At 38.7% G+C, this 12,952-nt stretch overlaps 1 protein-coding gene and 1 long non-coding RNA gene across 3 annotated transcripts; one reads left to right on the top strand and one right to left on the bottom strand.

Annotated features, from left to right (window-relative positions):
• Positions 1 to 4,165: 4,165 nt before the first annotated feature.
• usp18 (ubiquitin specific peptidase 18) lies at positions 4,166 to 11,690 on the bottom strand. Of its 2 annotated transcripts, XM_027154124.2 has the most exons (11): positions 11,557 to 11,690; positions 11,020 to 11,102; positions 9,582 to 9,708; positions 8,660 to 8,796; positions 8,375 to 8,454; positions 8,036 to 8,170; positions 6,327 to 6,422; positions 6,081 to 6,233; positions 5,874 to 6,002; positions 4,620 to 4,663; positions 4,166 to 4,523 (listed from the first exon to the last, which is right to left on the bottom strand). In XM_027154124.2, the coding sequence occupies exons 2-11, from the start codon at positions 11,075 to 11,077 to the stop codon at positions 4,457 to 4,459; spliced, it is 1,026 nt and encodes a 341-aa protein (XP_027009925.1). In that variant the 5' UTR covers positions 11,078 to 11,102; positions 11,557 to 11,690; the 3' UTR covers positions 4,166 to 4,456. The 2 variants fall into 2 exon arrangements, with proteins under 2 accessions (XP_027009925.1, XP_047660034.1); XM_047804078.1 differs by lacking the exon at positions 6,081 to 6,233.
• Positions 11,691 to 12,157: 467 nt separating this feature from the next.
• LOC113647413 lies at positions 12,158 to 12,808 on the top strand. Its single transcript, XR_003441662.2, has 3 exons — positions 12,158 to 12,202; positions 12,319 to 12,422; positions 12,667 to 12,808. It is a non-coding gene; the product is annotated as an uncharacterized LOC113647413 (long non-coding RNA).
• Positions 12,809 to 12,952: the final 144 nt, after the last annotated feature.

Here is a 12,952-nt window from a genome sequence, read left to right as displayed (position 1 = left end):
AGTAGATGTGTAAAAAAATGTTTTGTACTGTATCTGCTCTACTGTAAACCGTTTCGATATACACATGCATGCTGTATAAAAATAATATAGACAGGAATTTAGAGAAGTGCCCCATAAAGCATAAATGAAGTGAAACAAATTATTGCTAGTAGATGCACGAAAAGAAGAAGATGAAAGCAAAAGCAGATGTTCTGTGTTTTCAAAATTTTCCCACAATACCAGAAAAAAGGGTCTGGCAGACATCACCTTTGTTTTGACCATTTCTCAATGCAAAAGCTAGCAACTTCAATAGCTGGAATGCAGCGGGAATGTCAACAGCAAACACCCAGTAAAGTGAGATGCTGGACCCCTTGACCTTTCCTTCTACAGACGGATAAAAATGTGGGCCACAGCAAGCCACCAGACTAATGTTCGTACCAGTCACGTTTTGAGTGTGTAACAGAACTGAAGAGGTGATATTCCCTCTGGTGATGGACTTTAAACTTGACAATTGTGGTGGGTGGGTGCTGTCAAACATGTCAGTCGGTATGGTAGGAGCATATAATTTAGTCATTAAGCCATTCTGTGAACACTTTTGTTCTGTGAATAGGGGCGGAGTCATGTTAGAAGGCACCACACCTACCAGAATTGAAAGGATTCTTCATAGGATAGAGATAATTTGTGGTTCAAGCCAAAGAGAAGCCCATTTACACCAAATATCGAGATGTCCAAAACTCTATTGTCATTGTGTCTAGTTTATATCTCGTCTATTCTTTTGCGCATCTTTGCTTTTAATTCTCCACTTGACTGTATATGCGGAAAAATTGGTGTTTTGTGTTGGAACAGAGGGGGGGCACGGACACTTAGTGGTTAGCACATTCGCCTCACACCTCCAGGGTTGGGGGTTCAATTCCTGCCTCCGCCTTGTGTGTGTGGAGTTTGCATATTCTTCCCGTGCCTCGGGGGTTTCCTCCGGGTACTCTGGTTTCCTCCCCCGGTCCAAAAGACCTGCATACTAGGTTGATTGGCATCTCTGGAAAATTGTCTGTAGTGTGTGTGTGTGAGTGAATGAGAGTGTGTGTGCCCTGTGATGGGTTGGCACTCCATCCAGGATGTATCCTGCCTTGATGCCCGATGACGCCTGAGATAGGCACAGGCTCCCCGTGACCCGAGGTAGTTTAGATAAGTGGTAGAAAATGAGTGAGTGAGTGAGTGAGTGAGTGAGTGAGTGAGTGAGTGAGTGAGTGAGTGTTGGAACAAGTGAATGAATCAAGGAGAAAATGACAAAGTTATAAAAGCTATATAAGATATACATACATACATACATACATACATACATACATACATACATACATACATACATACATACATACATACACACACATAGTTCATCCCCTGGGCTCTCTTTCTCTGTTGGCTTGTTCACTTTCTCACGCTCTTTTTTCCTTTCACACTCTTTTCCTTTCTTTGCACAATAGGTTATCATTCCTCAAGTTCCAGTCTAGTGACAGCATTAAAAAAGTGCATTCAACAACCTGGTTAAACTTTCACCTGAAGCGCATACAGAAGTTTGAGCCTCCTGTCAATCATCTGACACCTAAGATACAAACCCATTGTTGAGTCAGTGTGAAAAAGAAATTAAATGTGGAACTGGAGCCGTGGGTCATGTGGACAGAGAAGACAGAGCCTGTGCAGAAGTGCATGTCAGTTCTACAGTGTCATGTATAAACCGAACCCCGCTTATCTGCCTTGTTAAGACATACCAGATGTTCTGCTGTCGTTGTCTTAACAATACATAAGGGTTGCATACACCTATAGCCTTGATAGGTAGTTTGATTACAAAGTATTTGCTTTAGCTTTGTGTGTGGACAGACATTAAAAAAATCTTACTGAAAACACACAAGTACTGTAGCATTTCTGCATATGGATGAAATGGGAATAGAATTCTCAGTCACAGCCGCTGGATATGCACAATTCCTGTTCCTAGAAAACAGAAAATATGCTGCTCTTGGCTAGAGAGAGGGAGAGAGAGAGAGAGAGAGAGAGAGAGAGAGAGAGATCCAAATTCCTGGGGACTGAAATAGGCCAAGTGCAGAACAGTGCGTTTTATTTCAGATCCCTGTAAGTGGTGTTGTGGAACTGTGACTTGTTAGATAAAAGGACACAGGAACACAATGATGGACTCTTGTTCAAAAAGTCCTCAATATCAAAATCTGCTTTCTGCTTTGTACAATTATTACATGAGACTTTCCATCTGCTTACTTAGGCTGGTACAGGACATCACATCACATGACGGGAGACAATAATGACAGTTTGCACAAGCATAACCTTAGGTTTTGCTAGGTGACAGTTTCTGTCATAGCTCAGATGCATGTGCAGGCTGAAAGAAAACCATTTCCTCTTCACGAGCATTACATAACCGCAGAGGTGGGGAACGCTGATCTCAGCAGTTTGTCAAGCCAAGCCTGACATATATGTGTGCTAAACTGGGGCTTTTAGGAAAGAAATGTCATGCAGTTCATGAGAAAACTTAAGACAGGACATGTTAGTAAAGATATAAGATATGTTTTAGCTAAACTAGCTGTAAGTTAAACTACCATATATGTTACTTTACCACAGAATGAATGCAGGCACTTATACGAAATATGTTGGATTTCTTTTATGGCAGTATTATTTCCTATCAAATAGTGCTTTTCTTATTAATCAGATGATTTTGAGACAATATTTAGATTGCATTGTCATTTTAAAAAAGCAGTATGGTCTAAAATACACTATAGGGCCAAATGTTTGTGCACCCTTGACCCTCACACTCACTTATTTTTACAGTCTCCCTTCACTGGAACAAAGAAACTGAAGTCCCTGAGCACAAAGCCCCTGAGCTCCATGAAGACATGGTGTGTTAATGTTGGATTGGAAGAACTGGAGTGTCCTGCACAGAGCCCTGACTCTGACTCAACCCTACTGAACACCTTTGGGATGAACTGGAACACTGACTGAACCCCAGACCTCCTCACTCTTACACCATCAGTGTCTGATCTCAATGCTCCTGTAGCTGAATGATCACTAATCCCCACAGACACACTCCAACATCAGTGTCTGATCTCACTAATGCTCCTGTAGCTGAATGATCACTAATCCCCACAGACACACTCCAACATCAGTGTCTGATCTCACTAATGCTCCTGTAGCTGAATGATCACTAATCCCCACAGACACACTCCTACATCAGTGTCTGATCTCACTAATGCTCCTGTAGCTGAATGATCACTAATCCCCACAGACACACTCCAACATCAGTGTCTGATCTCACTAATGCTCCTGTAGCTGAATGATCACTAATCCCCACAGACACCATCATCTTGTGGAAAGACTTCACAGAAGATTAGAGTGTTTTATAACAGAAAACTTTGCAATGAGATATTCAGCAAACACATCTGGGTGTGATAGACGTCTCCACACACCAAATGTTGGCCATATAGTGCATATGTAATAACCATATGACAATTTTTACAAGTGCTAATTGTGAACAGAGCAAAAGATTTGGCACTGAGGCACTCAGAACTAAGTGGCTGCAGCAGTAATTGAGACTCTAGGTTTAGTTCCTTTGTTTTCATAACGACCGGCAGACAGAAAGCCTATCTATAGATCAAAAGGAAATGTGTGCACTTCTGACAAAAAGAGGCCTACGGTGCTCAGCACTTCAGCGTTAAGCAAGGTGAAGTGTGCACAGCCGGGTAAACAGTCAAAGAACAGTGTGTAAGGGTGACAGAATAATAAAAAGCTGCAGGAAGGGAAGAAAGTATTCTGTCTTATTATAGGTCTGTGTGACGTGAAACACGCACATGTCCTTCTGAAACAACGTTTCTCTGTGATAGACTCGTGTCCTAGCTACAGTGTACAGTATTTCAACACTATCCCACTGTTGTTTTCAGTGTTTAATACTGAAAATGTCTCCGCACTTTTACCGCTGTCCTCGCTCAATGTCATTTAATTCAGATTAATCCCAAAAAATGTGCCACATCAAATCCGTTTATATCATTGTCAGGAAACGCTTAGAGTTTTCTTGCTTTAGTCTTTTTGTGCTGTCTTCTTGGAGAGGATGTGGCCTCACTGCAGTGTGACGCACACCACTCAGGACTGAAAGTTTACTGACACCTTGTGGACAAAAGAAGCCAATATAAGTGTATTGAAGAAATAAGGATTTATTTTTGCTTTTCCAGAAACCAGAATTCGTTTAAAAATTAGATGAATAAATAACCTTTTTAACATATAAGCTGAATTATTATTGTGATACAAAAAACAATTTCCTATGTGCATTAATTCTATACACACACCAAGCCAAAACAATCATTTCTACAGAATATTGTATTCCATACAAAATATTTTTAATGCAATCTAATTATTTTTAAAATATTTCTGTAGTGTAGTCTTTAAAATAATTTCTTTTCTTGTTATTAAAAGGAGCTTTATCTTTGTCCTAGGGATTGGGTTCCTGGACTGCTCCTGAACTCAGTGTCCTGTACAGCAGCATATAAGCGGTTTTACTGAAACATCACACAAAATAATTAGGTTAAAAACATTGTGTGATTTAGATGATATTCCCCATTATAATGGAAATAAAAAGGAATATAAAAATATACCTTCTGCACCCTCCATATGTGCGCTGAACCTCCTCCCAGCTGACCTACAAACAGCATAAACAAAATTGGTTCTAAAATTTTTGTGTTGTTTCAGTGATATACTGTACATTCACTGGCCACTTTAATAGGAGCGGGTTCTGGGATGCTTTTCTGCTCAACATGGCTATATTGTGAGTTTAGAAAGCCTTAACAGATAAAATACAGACCCAAGTGCAGAGATAACATATTGGGGGGGGGGGGGGGGGTGTTATTTAGGGGGAAAATAACAAAGGGATAAAAACAGAACCACAAAACACAGACACAGGAACACAAACACAAGGACTCAGAAAAAACAGTTGCAAGACAACCGATAAAAATCGGGGTGACACTCACTGAAACACAAGGAACAGGTGTACAGATAAACAAAGTCTGCCAGAATGTCCCCCTGGTCTTCAGGCAAGAAATAGTCCCAGCCATATGTGACAGTTTTTATTATATTTTATCATTATATGTCCTCTGTCACAGGATGGGAAGGGTGATGGATATCATCTACTAGTTAGTATCATCTAAAACTGCTGCTTGTGCAACGTCAGACAGCAGTGTAACACTCTTGTAGGAACGTTCCATTTCATATGCATAAGCTCATAAACTCCCATGACAGTGATTGTGTAATGGTGGTGGTGATTGATAGGGTGTCCCACCTGAGAGAACGGATAAGAAACCAAACTTGCATCTTCTCGATGATAGGGTGAAAAATTACTTACTGCACCTGTTGTGTTACTCAGGAGCCCAGTAATGAGTCACCAAACACTAGAACGTCCCCATAACACACACTGCCATGCTCTCAATCACCAAACACTAGAACGTCCCCATAACACACACTGCCATGCTCTCAATCACCAAACACTAGAACGTCCCCATAACACACACTGCCATGCTCTCAATCACCAAACACTAGAACGTCCCCATAACACACACTGCCATGCTCACAATCACCAAACACTAGAAACACTTATGATTGCATACCTGGTTTGCTTTTCTTGTTTACTTTATCTTGTCCTGATAATATTTGCCAAGCTCTACAGTACCTCTTGCCTGCCGATTAGCTCAAACTGGCACTGACACATTTCTCTTCATTCTGATATTTGATTATTTGAACATGAACTGAAGCTCTTGACCTGAATCTGCATGTTTTCTTTTTCCTGCTCTGACATGATTGGCTGATAGAACAGTGCATGACTTCCTAATAAAGTAGTCAGTGAGAATAAATCTTACTTGTTGCATGTGGCTGTCATTAATATAGTACCACATGCTGTCTGTGGAATAGATGTATGCTGTGTAGTGGCCCATCATGGCCATCCCAGCGTGAACTACTACTGCATACAGTCTGTAACGTCTCTCAGCCTATGAAAACACAAACAACATTTATAAACATATTTTCAACTTTAAACCACGAAACAAAACATACTTAACAAACTTTACCGCTTGGGAATGCTCTTCAGGTAAAATTTCAGCCATGTTAATGGTTTCAGGGAAACTGACTTTGGTGTACATCTTTCTGGTGTAGCCATGGATGTTTCTGAACCTCTTTAGATTAATGCATAGGATAGAAGGCAGCGAAACAAGCTTGCACCTCTATAAAAAAAATATATATATATATATATATTTAGCAACATCATCACCATGATCATTATCATTAGCATCATCATCATCAAATTGTTCAGAGACCTGGGTAGATGGCATCTTCCTTTCACATTTGCCACAGTAAAAAGCTTCACTGCCTTCCAACATCTGCGGCTCAAAAAACATCCTGAAACAGTCCATCTGTGGAAAAAAACAGCATTCATTTACTCAGCAATGTTTACTAATGAGTCAGCTATACGCTGTATAGTACAGAATCATTCACGTCCCAATGCGGGAAATCCTAATGCAAAAATCTGTGCTTTTTTTGCATTTAAAACAAAATTCCACTCTGAAAAAATGTTTCAAATGTGGAAATATTTGTGATGTGTTGAACGATTCTGGTGCTCATTTGCAGCTTGGTGGTGTGTTTTCATTATTCCTGTCAGAAAATGGCAGGTGTCCATCTCCATTGCTCTTAAACGTATGTTTACGCCGTTAGCTACTTAAAACTAAAGAGCATGAGCTTCTTATCTCAAATTAGTTTTCCAATGATGTTTGATATCGTATTAATTAGAAATGCGACATAGACGTAGTTGAAACAGCACACAGTGGACACAATATTCCTGAATTCAATCCAGCTATATGACACGGCTAATCAGGATGCCACTAATGACAGTGTTAGCATGAATGCTGCGGTTTAAAGCTTTCTTTGCTGGAGCAGTGTGGGTAAAGATGAGAAGGTGAGAGATCTGGAAAGACTGAAAAAAGATCTAGAGAGATCAAGTACAAATGCTGCCTTGTGGGTGATACGGGAAACAGTTAGCCGATGATAAATTAGACCAACATCTCTGAGAAGATTATAAAAAGATTTACAATAGACCTTAAAATATGGAGTTTCTCTTGTATTTATATACAGTGAATGCAGAGGCTCAGGGAAAAATCCTAAGGCAGAGACTGCAATGGATTTGCACCGAATGTGTCCTTGATTAAATCACAATTGTTACTGATACTAATGGAATTGCAGACTTTAGAATTATAGTGTACAAAAAATATATATAGCGTTCAGCGTCGGTTCAGGCAGGCCACATACAGTACAGTAGTCAAGCTCGGCTATCAGCTGATAGTCAAAAATTTCTAACCCAGCCCATCAGCTGATCTGATTCCTACGCACACAATTGGTCCCTTTCAACAGGGCACCTTATATAAATGCATTTTTCAGTCTTTCTGCTTGGCTGTTTCCTCTGCATTGCTGCAACCCACCTCCTCCCCTACGAAGCTCCTCCTTGAAACTTTGTGTTTAACTTAATCAGTGTCATTCTGTTGTCACTGATGCAGGCTCTGTTCTAAATGGGGGGATTTTGTCTTGCTGCTTTCCCAGTTTAAATGGGAGATTGTCCCCAGAAGTTGCTGCTGTTCCCTGACTAGCTTTCATGGAGCTCATGGAAAGGATATGGGGAATTCAGAACAGAGCCATACCGCCAAATGTAAATTTAACAAGCTTGCAAATAAAAATCTAAATATATGTCAAAGTTTTGTCTCTATTTTGACTCAAGTGGTCCTGACTGAAAGAGCAAAACATGAAAATTATGACGAAGGTGACAGAAAAAAACAAACGACAAACAAAAGACAACAATAAGAGAAGCAGGTCAATGGAGTACACAGTAAGCAGAACTTAAATACTGTACTGATTATGGGAAAGGATGGGTAATGAAATCAAATGCTGATTATAGCATAACCATGACAATCAATCAGAGTCACTAACAAATATGTTTCAGCAAATGTGTTCATAAAGACTTTTGTTCTGGTAAACTCACCAAGGTGTTTCTCTCGTCATGGAGATGTAGTGGAAAGCTAAGAAAGATGTTAGGGGCACGTTGTACGTTCCCACATTCTGAACACTCGGTGCATTCTTCAACGTCGATCTTGTAAAGATTTTTTATGTCCGCAGCCTGCAACAAAACGAGACATAAGCAAACCACCTGGGAGATTTCATAAAAGATGATAACGATGCTTATTAAATCATTAGCGTCAGATTATTCAAAATCCAGCCATAATAACACTTCTAAAGGAGAGAAGAGATTCTTTTGTTTAGGATGCTCAGACGTGTCACTTTTTTTTTAAGCACAGCACGGGGAATTAAATTCAAAACTCACAATTTGCTGGTCAGACATCTGCTTCTGAATGAGGTTCAGGATGGTGTGAAACACTTCATCAGCATCATGTTCAGTGAATCCTAAAGCAAAACACTTTATTAAACTTTATTAAAACATATTCAGAAACTCCCCAAACTGCATTTTATCAATTTGAAATATTTAATCAATCAAGACTACAAGCTGAAATGTTCAGGACATTTTTTTAAAATTATGGTTAATTCCGCTTCAGCTGTAATGAGTCTGACTGTCCACCTTTATGTTTGAGGAAAATAACAGATTGCATACGGCAAATGTTGTATTCATGAAGACAGTCCAGAAGATCCAGGTGAGGTGTGGCCTGCCTTTTATCCTTCATGGCTTCTAATGCTCTTTTGAGCTCAAGGAGAACATTCCTTTTATCAGCGTTCTCAGATGGCTGCCATCTAAGTGCAAAAAAAATAAATAAAAAAAAATAAAATAAAATTGTACTTCTTACATATTTTACATATACGGTCATGGCCCAGCAGCATTGACCAGATTTATCGGAATCATAAATAAACAAAATAACCTTCAGAAGTTTGGGATCACCTGGAATTTTTATTGTCTTCCCATTCCTTTTTCTTTTCTGGTTAGAACCAGTTTGTGTAGTTCACAGCATAGTAAGATAAATTCTTACAGTACAATGAAAAGAGAGATTTTTTTTTTTGGACATGTTGAGCCTGTAAACAGACCCAGAACTAATGCAGGTCATTATTTATTGCTCCTGTAATCAGTGTAACAGATTTTGTCTGTGCTAGGACAATTGAAAATGGGTTTTCTAATAATCAGTTAGCCTTATAAGATGATTAACTTGGATTAAGAAACATAGCATGAGATTGAAACTGGATCCCTGTGTGACAATCTAGATCTTTCTTTATAAAAACATGGAAATTTCAAAGTGATCCCGAACTTTTAAACAGTAGCGTATATTCCCCATCTGATGTAAACAAAGTAGACGTCCTAATTGACTCGCCAAAAGAAATTGATGGTAAAATGAAATGAGGCTAATTTGAGACTCTTTAGTTTTAAATATACAGGTATGTAAAAATCAAAGCATCAGCTGTACATATAGCTGCAATTTTAATCTCTTTATCCATAATATTTTTATTCATGTATTGCATTTATATGAACCTTGGGTAATATAGTAATAATTCCTCTATTTAAATTTAGGTGCTGTGCTTTTTTTTACCTGCTAAGCAACTCCTGTAACTCTGTGGTGGCTGAAAAAGTCTGCAGTAAAGCATTTATAGAGCAGGAGAGACCGCAGTTTGAAAGCCCTCTCACTCTTGTATGTCGATGTGAACCTGCACGAGTGACTGAATCACATAGACAATTACACACAGTTCACACACATTACACACGCTATCCTAGTTATTAAGACATTCATTGTTATGTTTTAAATGCAGGATATTAAACAAATTCTTCCTTTACAATTAAGTTCATTTTGTCCCTAACATAATATGGATATAAAAAGTCTACACAACCCTAGGAATAAAATAAACAAGAAAAAAAAAAGAGACAATAACCTGGTTGTATAAGTGTCCATACTTTATTATACTAGAAGTTGACTGGTACATTCTGAACAAACACTTTTAAGCACATTTTAAAGGTAATTATCATACAGCTGAATGATGAGTTCAATGACGTGATTCTAATTAACCATAAATAAAGATCTGATTTTCTAGGATTCTCTTGACATCTTATTTGGTTTGTTAAACTACTCAAACCGTGGTCAACAAAAACGGATGTTATTTCTGAAAGGTAGGAATTTAGCAGGTTCTTCTCTAGAGGCCATTTCTTATGAAAAGTTAAAAAAACTTCCAAGTCCACCTAAATCACCCCTAACCATGTGATAAAATGTGTTATGGTTTGATGAAACCAATGTATGATCCTCAAGGCCTCTGTTAGATGGCTAAAGATGAAAAAAATGTCACCTTTCAGCATGATAATGTCCCAAAGTACAAATCCAATAAACACATTCAAACAGCTTCAGAGAAAGAAGAAGAGTCCAGATCTAAATCTCATTAGATCTGGAGCATTTTTCTAAGGAAGAGTGGAAAAAACTTCCAAAACAAGATGCGATAACTTGGTAGATGCAAAAGGTGTTTAAACAAAAGGCTCAGTTAAGGGTGTGTATACTTGTGGAACCAGGTTATTGTGAGTGTTTTTCTTTCTTTCTTTTTTTTTTCCTGAATGTGATTGTTTGCTTTTCATGTCAATTTTGTTACTCGCATCACATTAAATGTGGAAAAAGTTTGTGATGGCGTGGCCTAATGGTTAGAGAGTTTGACTCCTAACCCAAAGGTTGTGGGTTCGAGTCTCGGGCCGGCAATACCACGACTGAGGTGTCCTTGAGCAAGGCACCGAACCCCCTCCAACTGCTCACTGGGCACCGCAGCATAAATGGCTGCACACTGATCCGGGTGTGTGTTCATGGTGTGTGTGTGTGTGTGCACTTTGTATGGGTTAAATGCAGAGAATGAATTCCGAGTATGGGTCTCCGTACTTAGCTGTATGTCACGTCATCATCATTTAATTTATCTTGGTTTCATTGTTTATGTACATATGTGGAATTTCTAAATCCATTTCATGTTGCAAAAAAAAAGAAAAAAAAGGAGACAACTCACCCAAACTTGCAGTTATGTTGCCAAGAAAATGAGACATTTTACACAAAGACATTCCCATCTAAAATCACTGAAGTCAGTTGCAACTGAAAGGCAAAGGCAGTAATGAGGAGAGTTTATATGATGAAACATAACATCATTATTATTACAGACATTAAGGCTTTTGTTAGCATTTATGGTTTTAATTAATTTTTACTGATGTTTATGAATCAATGAGATTAGGTAAAACTATCAAATTAACATTATTAATGTCAGAGCTAGAAGTATAAAATGATTAAAAAGCAGACAACTGGGTTGCGTGTTGTTTCTTAAATCCATAGTAACACGACTAAAAGTGCAGTAATGTACTTTAGTGCTGAAGCTTTTCCCAATACAGAGTCTCTGTGATGTTTCTTAATGAAGCCTGACTTTGTTCACTCTCTAATATAATATTCAATAGATTGGCAATACCTTTAGCATAAACACGCTCTGTTTATGAACAAATCAGGTTATTTTTCTAAAAACCTCACTAAACAAAATTCTGAGAAATTAAACACTGACCTGCAGTGAAGCTTTGGTGGAACACAGTGAATCTTAACCAGAAACTAAACTATTTCACTTTCACTTTCCTTTCAGTCATAAGTTTCTGTTCTACCGCACAACAACCTGTGCCACGATATCTCTAAAACTTGTAGTCCTCCTGCAAATCCATCACATGGCTTGTCTCTAGAGCCAATGACGAGATCTGTCAACACCCCCAAACACACACAAACACACTAAAAACACACACACACACATACACACACAAACACAAACACACAGACACACAGGTTTTAACTGCTTTATTACATAAATACAGTCATGTATGGTGCTTTAAACAGTACAAAAAGATATGACAAGATAAAACAAATTATTTGTCTTAGAATAAAAATGCTACAATACATTTTTCATACTAATGTTTTCTAAGAGTGCCAATAATTCTGAAATTCACTGTGACTTATTTTAGTTCCCTCAGCTGAGCGAGCGCTGGAAATGTTCAACTTTGAACTTCTCCTAGAGAAACACATGTGTGTGATGTGGTCTCGCTTTGAACGGATGCTGAACTGGACCAACGGGAGCAACATCATCATCAAGAACTTGGACAAGTCCATAGAGCGTTGACCTGTTTGACACCTTCTCAGTGTTTGGGAAGATCGTGTCGTGCAAGGTACAGGCTTTGATCTGTTCTGATCTAAATAGCTGAATATCTGTGTATCATGATTAACGTGTGTGTTTTAGCTCAGATTGTAAACTATGTGTTGACATGCTGTGTTTCTGCTGAAGGTTGTGGAATCAAAGGGATACGGCTATGTCCAGTTTGAGTCACAGGAGGCAGCTGCGTCGGCCATCAAGCGGCTCAACGGGATGCTGCTGAACGACCAATACGTGTAAGTCACATGTAAATGACTGTTTTTACCATCCAAAGTTCAAATGTCAGGGTTTTTTATATTGTGCTTTAACTAATTACATTTGATATTAATTGAACTCCTTGTTTATTGAAACAGAGGTTCTGTTTGTTCTAATGAGGGTATTTCAGTCAACATCAGACTGTAATTCTGCTGGTGAAGACATAACATCAAAGTGCAGGGTTCAGATAAAGACTCTAACAGCAGTATCTCTGTTCTCTTACAGCACCATTGAGTATTTTAAGTACCGTGATGAGCACAAACCTGAGGCTCGCCCTCAAGACCATCCAATAATCTGTACATCAAAAAACTCGACTGCACCGTTGATGATGAGTGTTTGCGCACGGTGTTCGGAGAGTTTGGGACCGTCATGAATGCAAAAGTAACTTACATCTTATAATCTCTCCATTTTATTCCCAATAATCTGTATCCACTTTCTGTTACTGACTCTAGAGAGGGAAAATGTCCGCTCAGCCTAGTTTGTTAGATAAATGAAATGAACCCTTTTTATT

Source organism: Tachysurus fulvidraco, chromosome 19 (assembly GCF_022655615.1).
Source record: "Tachysurus fulvidraco isolate hzauxx_2018 chromosome 19, HZAU_PFXX_2.0, whole genome shotgun sequence".
In the NCBI taxonomy this organism is placed as follows: Eukaryota; Metazoa; Chordata; class Actinopteri; order Siluriformes; family Bagridae; genus Tachysurus; species Tachysurus fulvidraco.
This window is presented reverse-complemented; position numbering and strand designations above follow the sequence as displayed.